The sequence below is a fragment of the Typopeltis vanoorti genome, chromosome 14 (assembly GCF_054136105.1).
Source record: "Typopeltis vanoorti isolate ZY-2024b chromosome 14, IOZ_Tvanoo_1.0, whole genome shotgun sequence".
NCBI lineage: Eukaryota > Metazoa > Arthropoda > Arachnida > Uropygi > Thelyphonidae > Typopeltis > Typopeltis vanoorti.
Genome location: NC_143562.1, coordinates 51,571,699 through 51,580,767, shown reverse-complemented (window position 1 = coordinate 51,580,767; position 9,069 = coordinate 51,571,699). Strand labels below are relative to the sequence as shown.

Sequence of the window (9,069 nt, the reverse complement as noted above, 5' to 3'; positions counted from 1 at the left end):
CGTCTGCAACTCATTGGCGGGTTAAGTTAATACATTAACAATATTTTGAGCACTAGCCCATACAAATCTCCGAAAATAACAAAAGAAAAAGATGGTCATTCTTCAAAATTCAAGTTAGAAGTCATCAATTATGCAAACGTACAGTGAAATAAAGTTTCAGAGAGAGAGAGAGAGAGAGAGAGATAAACTGTCTCTCTGAAGGTTTATTTCCAAAAAAATGAGTATATGATTAAACAGTGGAGAAAACAGGAAGAACAACTACTCAAGGTGCCAAAAAAAGAGGGCCTTAAGAAGAAAACCAGCAAAATGGTCAAACTTGGAGCCGAGGCTGAAGACTTGGATTATGGAGCAGCGCCAGAGTGGGGTATGTGTGTCAACTAAGTTTATTCAATATGAGGCAAAAAGGTTTGCAAGAGAAATGAACATTGTTGATTTCACAGGAAAGGCAAAATGGTGCTTCAACATCATGAGGAGAGAAGGGTTCAAGTTAGCTCAGAAAATGCCACCAGCTTATGAGGATAAAATCCAACAGTTTTACTCCAATGGCATAAAACGTCGGAAAAAATATGCTTTTGAACCAAGTCAGATTGCAAACATAAATGAGGTGCCTTTCAATTTTGATGTGCCTTCCAACAGAATTGTTGATATGAAAAGGATTAAAACAAGTTGTCATGAAAAGACACACTCTACTGCTGTTCTTTCATGCTCACTCACATGCAAAATCAGTTTGGCATTATAACAATGCCAATTTGGACAGCCTCAGTGACTGACTTCTATGCCTCATTCCCATGGTTGGACAATTACTTCTGGCCTTACATCCCAAAAATATGCACCGAACTTATCACCAAAGTAATCCTCACCGATATGGAAACACACATCCCCCGCACCACTCTGAACTGCTATTCCTTAACTAAACCTTGGTTCTCCAAAAGATATTCCAAGGCAGTACAAATGAAAAACCAAACATATCACAACTCAAGTTATACTCAAGCTCGAAATAGATGAAAAAAAAAATACAATCAATGCTTCTAAAACATAGCTTGAAAGAGCAGAAAATTCGAAGTCTGTCCAAACGGCAGCTGAGCTTTTGGATCTCTCGGCAAAGCAATTGGCTGTAACCTCTGCCCACACTATTCCCACCCCGATCATACCCAGATGGCACCATTGCATTATCACCCACAGAAAACGCTAATCTCCTGGCTTCACACTTTCCTTCCAATACATGCATAACTGACAATGGAAAATCCCCCCCCCAACTATTCAACATGCCCATCATACAATGCCCCTATATCCTTTTGTCAGAAAGAGATCATAAAAACTGTGTCCAAAGTAGACACAAAAAACATCTGCTGGCTCTGATGCAATTCTTCCAGTTGTCCTAAAAATATATGCATTAAAACTGATTCCTATCCTATGACGCCGGTATACTCCTTTACTCCATTGGTATCTATCCCAGAGCTTCCCAAGAAGAGCGATAAACAACTGCCATCCAACTACCGCCCTATCTCGCTCACCTCAGTCCTGTCTAAAGTAACAGAAATATTTATCAGTTCATAACTCCTACACTACTACCTTGAAGGCACCCTACTAATAAACGACAGTCAGTATGGAATACTTCGTTGCCGATCAAAAGAAAATCTGCTCGTATATGTGCATATTTCTGGACAAACTCCATGGCGAATGGCGTTTGGCGAATCTGATGTGGTTGTTCTTGATATCACCAAAGATTTTGACCAGTCTGGCACATAGGCTTACTTGGCAAACTACCATCATTTGTCTGTCCAAGGAGCTCTGTAATTATATTGCCAGTTTTATGTCTGGACGCTCGCTATGTGTGGTGGTGGATGGGTTCCTTATGTATATCGATGATCTACTTCATTTGATCTCCAACCCGATATGTAGCTTTGCAGGTGACAGCTCATTACACTTCTCCCTTTCATTTGATAACCGTCAATCTACACAATCCAACTCAACCTGCTGAACATCAACCTCTATTGCCCTCAATTCTGATCTCCAAGCCATCCTCAATCGGGTTCAGATAACCTCATCACCTCTAATCCCAATAAATCCCAGTTCTATCCTATCTCGTATAAACATGAATCATTTTCACCCAATACTATTTTTGACGACCAAGAGGTGCAGATCGGGGCCATGACTAGTCTCACAGCAGAAGCGGTCCATTTAGCAATAAAATCGTTAAAATCGGGAAAGGCTGCTGGCGATGATGAAATTCGGCCCGAAATGCTAAAAGCCTCAAATCGAGACGGTGTTTCTCTGGCTGACTCGAGTGTGTAAGGCTGCTTGGATATCTGGGTGAGCATCAAAGCAATGGCAGACAGTCAGAATAATACTAGTCTTCAAGAAGGGAGACCAGAAGGATTGCAGTAACTATCGTGGCATCTCTCTGCTCAGCCTGCCTGGGAAAGTGTATGCTAGGTGCTTGGAAAGACGGTGTAGGAGCATAGATGAGTCAAAGTTCCAGGAAGAACAATGTGGATTTTTTCCTGGTAGAAGCACAGGCAAGTCTTTGAGAAATCTTGGGAATATGCCAGGAATGTCTACACATGTTTTGTGGACTTGGAGAAGGCATATGACCGGGTTCCTTGGGATTAGCTTTGGCAAGTAGTACAGGAATATGGAGTGGATGGCCAACTATTAACTGTCATCAAGTCCCTGTATGAATGCCCAGAGTTTTGTGTCAGGGTAAACAGCACAAAGTCTGAACCTTTCACAGTCTCCGTTGGCCTCCACCAAGGGTGTGTTCTGTCACCTCTCCTTTTCATAATATTTATGGACTGGTTGATAGGCACAGCCGTGGCGGAGAGTGTGTCAGAATTAGAACATGTAGCATTGGACGTCTGCTTTTTGCAAATGACCTAGTTCTGCTTAGCTCTTCCACAAATGACCTTCAGCGAACCCTGGATATGTTTGTAGCTGTTTGTGCAGATGCTGAAATAAAGATCAGTGTGGCCAAAACTGAAACATTTGTGGTCTCAAGACAATCCTCCCAGTGCACTCTATTTGTAAGTGGATCGCAATGAGGTAGGTGGAGAGGTTTAAATGGCTTGGGTCCATATTCACGAATGATGGAAAATGGGACGTAGACCTAGATACTCGAATTGACTTAGCAAGCTAAATATTACGGGTGCTTGACCGTTCGGTAGTATTGAAGAGGGAGTTAAGCCAGAAAGCAAAGCTGGCTGTCTTCGATACAGTCTATGTCCCCATCCTCACCTATGGTAATGAGAGTTGGGTAATGACTGAAAGAATGCGGACACGAACCGAAGCGGTTGAAATGAGGTTCCTTCGAGGGGTTGCGGGGCTGACAAGACTCGACAGGGTCAGAAGCTCTGCAATTCGGGAAACTCTCAATACTCAACCGCTGCTTCTCCGTGTTGAGAGATCACAATTACGTTGGTACGGGCACCTGGTCAGAATGCCACAAGAGAGGCTTCCTCAGCAGGCCCCTCTTTGCTAAGCCAGAGGGTGGGAGGCCACGTGGAAGGCCAAGGACTCGCTGGATAGATTATATCCAAAACCTTGGGTGGACACGCTTGGGAATCCCACCAGAACACCTGAGTTTGGTGGCAGAGGATAGTGACCATTGGAAGTTCCTCTAGCAGCTGTTGCCCCATAACCCAATTAGAAAGGTGGGCTTTGAAGATGAATGTATGTATGTATTATTTTTTACAACACCCAAATTTCCAGCCAATTTGAGATTTCTCTTCTTGGAATTACCCTGACATCAAACCTCTCCTGGCATAAACACATCACAATCATTACATCTTGCTCAAGAAGTTACTTTATCCCTGAATAGCTCTGAACTTTATACAAATCGCAATTCCGTCCAGTTATTGAACACTGCCCTCAAATATGGGGTGGGGCACCTAAGAGCTAACTCAAAATGCTTGACTCAATACAGAAGAGAGTAGTTAGACTTATTAATGACCCATCTCTTACCAATTCACTTCCCCCACTTTCTCATAGACGTTTGGTTTCTGCTGTATTTTGCAAACATTTCTATGGGAAAGGTTCATCTAAAATAACATCAATAATTTTCCCACTTAGTACTAGGTTCAGTGGATCACGTGCAGTTACTACTCAACATCCCTTTGCAGTGCACCTTGAAAACCCATGAACAGATTTCATTTCCTTCTCCATCATCCCTGCAACAGCTGTATTGTGGAACAGTCTTCCCCCTGTCTAGTTTCCCAAGAAATACAATATACATTCTTTTAAATCAAATGTAAACAAGTTCCTCCATTCCTAACTCACTACCCATATAAAGTACCAATATACTACAGGTTGTATTAAAGATACCAAACAATTTTATAAGCTAAGTTTTAATCCTTTTTCCCAAGTAAGCAAACAGACAAGTATGTCAAGTTTGCGTCTCTACGTAGTGCAAGACTGGGAAATTCGTGGTAAAGGTTTGGGTTCAACACACACACACACACACACACACACACACACACACACACACACACACACACACACACACACACACACACACACACACACACACACACACACACACACACACACACACACACACACACACACAAATTATAATTAAGATCGAGATGAAAAACGGCGACGTTAATAGTTTTTCACTATGTAACAAGTTATTCTAACATTCTCGTATGTTCATGATAGTTATGAATTTATATTTAATGATAGCGTAAGAGTAGACGAAAACTAATACAGGAAACGTGTCGTTTTTCTATTGCTAAGATGTTATGCAATAGATATTTTAAATTCTATTCATATATAAACCAGACTTAATTCTAAAATTTATTTTTGTTAAGTGGCCTCTTTTTAATAAACAAACTGAACATATTCACTAGCTATGAAAAGGTCTGGAGAAATTTTGTGATTGTCCATGACATCTTCCATGCATACTATCAGGTCTGATACCGAAGCATACCGAAGGTGCGCTTTCATTCCTTTGCAATTAAATTGCCAGTTACTCCTGATTCTTCACTGTGTGTGTGTGTGTGTGTGTGTGTGTGTGCGTGCGTGCGTGCGTGCGTGCGTGCGTGCCATGGGTGATAGTGTACTCTCTTCATATTTCCTTGCGAATTCCATAGTACTGTAGGGCATAGTTTTGCTTACGGTATTCTTCCTGATAAATAAATACCCTTAAATCTCTATATAGTTTTAGCGATAACTGCACACTCCATTCCTCTTCTTCTTCAATTGACTAGTGTAGAAGTGATGAAACGTTCCCAGTTTTAAAATCTTCCATTAGCAATATGTTAATCCCTCATCTCGTTGCCTTACGCCATTAGCATAAAGATAGCTTTGTTAACTCTAATGCAACCAAAATACACTCAGTTGACGAAACATTATAGATACTTACCTAATAGTGTGCCGGTTCCCCTTTAGTGCGAATAATAGCCGGTACTCTCCGAGGCATTGATTCCACCAGATTCCGGCGGCAATTCCAGTCATTTCTGTTGCAGCATTGTTCACAACTGCGCCATAGACGTATGTACCTTAGATATCGGATTGGTACCGATGTCTAAGGTACAGGTACCGTCATCACATGGACGTGATGTCTCGTTCTAGGTCCCTGGATTTAAATCCGGGGAGCTTGGAGAGTGGGAACTGGATGGTCCCAAACTCAGATGAATGTTCCTTGAGCCGTGCCTAGATGGTTGTTGTCAGGTGGGGGTGGCACACTGTCCTGCTGAAACAGATCATCGGCTGGAGGATGGTCGAATGCCATGAAGGTGGGTAGATGATCGGCCAGCACATTCTGCAGCTGGCAGCGTTTAAGGGACTCTCTAGACACAATAAGGACCCTATGTGTCACATGAAAAGATTCCTCAATCCATCACAGAGCTACCACCTCCTTGAACAGAACCGACGAGACAATGGCCTCATGCTTTCTACGTCACACCCGCAGCCTCCCGTCAACTCCGTACAACTGATAACGGGATTCATTACACTACACGACTATAGCCCAGTCTGAAGATGTCCAGTTTTGATAGTTCCAACACCAGGCGAGGCGCAAAGGCCGATGACGAGCTGTGAACAGTAGTACATCATTTGAGCGTCGGCTGCTGTAGCTCATGATAAGCAGGGTATAATGTACCGTTCGCTCGTTGACACTGCTGGACCTCCGACATTGAAATATTTGTGCTGCCGTTGCCACGCAGCTGGTCTGCATGAGCCTGAACAGTCTACATGACATCAATGACGTGTAGTCGGCCACCATTTGCTCGCTGGGGGCTCGCATGTCCGTTGATGGTATACTCGGGGTAGGCCCTTGATATGGTTGTCCTCGATAAGCCTAGGTTCTTACTACTTGGGCAACAGAATGACTCATTTGTCTAGCGCCTATAATACGTCCAAAATCAAAGTCGCTAAGATAGTCACATTTGCCCATGTATATCGATTGCGATGCACTCTTGTGAAGTGCAAATATCTGCCTATTTACAGTCTACATTCAATTTGGGTACATTTCATTCTGCGCGGGGGATGACAAAATCAACTTCCCATTACTCCTTACCTCTAATGTTTTGTCCATTGAGTGTACAATTGTCTTATTTCTCTCAAGAAATATCACATTCTATTCCTCTCGAACTTTGATAATAGTGAAATCTCCATGCAAGATCGAATTTTTCTTCTTGGGATAACTTATGCTTAACGTTTCTTGGCTCAGACTTCTCCATCCACCAAAAACGCTGTTTGTCCATTTCCACACACTTCTTTGGTGTTCGTCGTGAAGTAGAGAAAGCCGACTTAAATCATTGTTTTATCGCTTGGATACCCGTTATAAAAAGTGCATTTAAAAAAATATAATAACAACGCTAGAAAAATACAAAAAGATTTTTTTTTTTTTTCAATAAATGCTAAAAGTGTCGTTTTTGACCATTGACATGGAAGCATCAAATTGCGAAGCTGATTATTTGAAAATCGTCATGCTTGGACATCCCCCTCTTGCATTCTGTGGAAGTGTTGAAGCGAGGCCAATAGTCATCAATGGTAGTTCCATGGAGGTTCAGTTTAAAACTGATTACGTCGACAACAGTCGTGGTTTTCATATGCGGCTAGAAGAGGCAACAAAAGGTAATCAAACAATTTACTGGATAATTAATAATTATTATTCACTTAATACTTCCAGCTTAATATTTATAGCACTGAAAGTGATATTTGAATGAATGAATACCAACACCCAGGGCCTGCAAAAGGACTAAATGGAGAAAAAACAAATAGTTTTTCCTTTTCTCTCTGTGTCTCCCATTTTTATTTCATCATATTTATTTATTTTGAACATATAATGTTCGCACACGTTCCGAAATGTACTTTGCAATTTTTATTAACTGAAAATAATTGCTAGGTTACTGAATATAGGGATTAATTTCTTTTAAGCATTACCTTTAGATTCATTTCTGAGTGCTGAACTGTTGAGAGTGGCTTTCTCAACAGTTCGAATCCTTCTGTGGGACGGATGGTACCACCGAAGGAATTAAACACTCAGCCTGTAGACTTGAGCAGATATCAACGCAGCAATCCAAGATTGCATCTGACTAAAACTTCTTTTACACGGCCAAGAATAAGTCGCACATCATCCAAGTAATGTTTTAACAATACATCGGAAAGTGGACAGTCTTACATACTTTACGATAATATCCCACATGTTTAAGTGAGATCAGAGCAGGGGATTGTGTTGGCTAAGATACAAGTCGAAACTGTAATGTTATCTAAAACCGATTGAAATGTTTTCTTCTTGACGGATAATGACTTTGCCTTCTTGCAATATTCATCTTGTGTGCAATAGTGTTGACATGATTTGATTTACATAATCGGATTGATATTTTAACTACCGTATTACAGTGCCATCGAGAGGCGCTAAATCACCTTCTCCTCTTCCATTAAAAGCTCTCCATATCATATCGTAAAATATGAGCAGCTTGCCTGAGTCGTAACATAAGATGGATCCAAACTCTAATGTGGTCATTTCCAAGGACTGGCTATACGATCATTATAGATCAGTAAATTGGTTCGTTGCACTAATTACGGTTTTCTATTATTTGTCACCATCTGTACTCCTTACAGGCGATTTTTGTTACTAACTGAAATAAAGATTTTCAGAATCGTTCTCTCAATATCTTATGCAAAATGCCTCTAATTATCGCCAAAGATGTCATCAGAATTTCTGAAGCCCGTTTGAATGGGACCAGTGCATCAACAGGTGCATAAACTAAACACTTTGGGAAATTCTTTGTAAATTTTCCCTACATAGTTGGTCTCCTAAATTCGTAGACTTTCAGTTCGCGTAAAACATGAGCTTCTGCTATTCATATTTCTTTCCTGGATTTCTTTCATATTCTTTCTTCTTGTTGATCTTTTTCTGTTGTTTCCACGAACATCCGAGATTCAGTTCACCCAATCTGTAATTATGTTTTGTGGCAGGACTACTTGATTGCATTGTGTACTATTTCTTCAGTGTATTTGGTTCTCATTATGAACGATCCAGCAAGACGCTCTGTTGAATATAACAGACATCTTTAATTCTAGTTGTACAGTATTATGTCACACTCGCCTACGCATGTACGGCATTTTGTAAGTTGATTTGTTCCACAACTTATAACTTATAGAAAGTTATACGTTGTTGTATAATGTACTTGAATAACCCGTTCTTCGAAAGTGAGACATGGTTTCTTATGAAGGTCGGATAACCACCTTCTTGGTTGCTTGCATGTCAGACAGGATTCGAGTAAACGTCATTAGACGGGCAACGATATCCGCACTTTATCCTAAAACAAAATGATAAATTGCCAATTCTGCAGTACAGCATGGAGTGGTTATCTACATAACGTGGTATAGTAATTGGCGAGCAAAAAACATTAAGAATTGTTTACAAGTCTTTCTTAAGGGATGGTTCTCTCCAGTAAGGAAAATATACCATCAGAACATTTAAAGGTTTTGTTAATTTGCTAAGCGTATTAGTTACAAAGTCATCGCATTTTATCTTTCTTAGCTAATGAACTGGAAATAATTTGACACTGCTTCTTGTTATGGACAGAGTCCTATCCTATGCTGTCCTAATTTACGCTC

At 40.8% G+C, this 9,069-nt stretch overlaps 1 protein-coding gene across 1 annotated transcript in view; it reads left to right on the top strand.

Annotated features, from left to right (window-relative positions):
• The first annotated feature begins 6,887 nt into the window (after window positions 1-6,887).
• Window positions 6,888-9,069, top strand: part of LOC150099469 (chymotrypsin B-like) — an 88,291-nt gene continuing 86,109 nt past the window's right edge. The window contains exon 1 of the mRNA XM_090404366.1: window positions 6,888-7,077. Coding sequence (XP_090260492.1) covers window positions 6,888-7,077 — 190 coding nt within the window. The remainder of the gene's footprint in view (window positions 7,078-9,069) is intronic.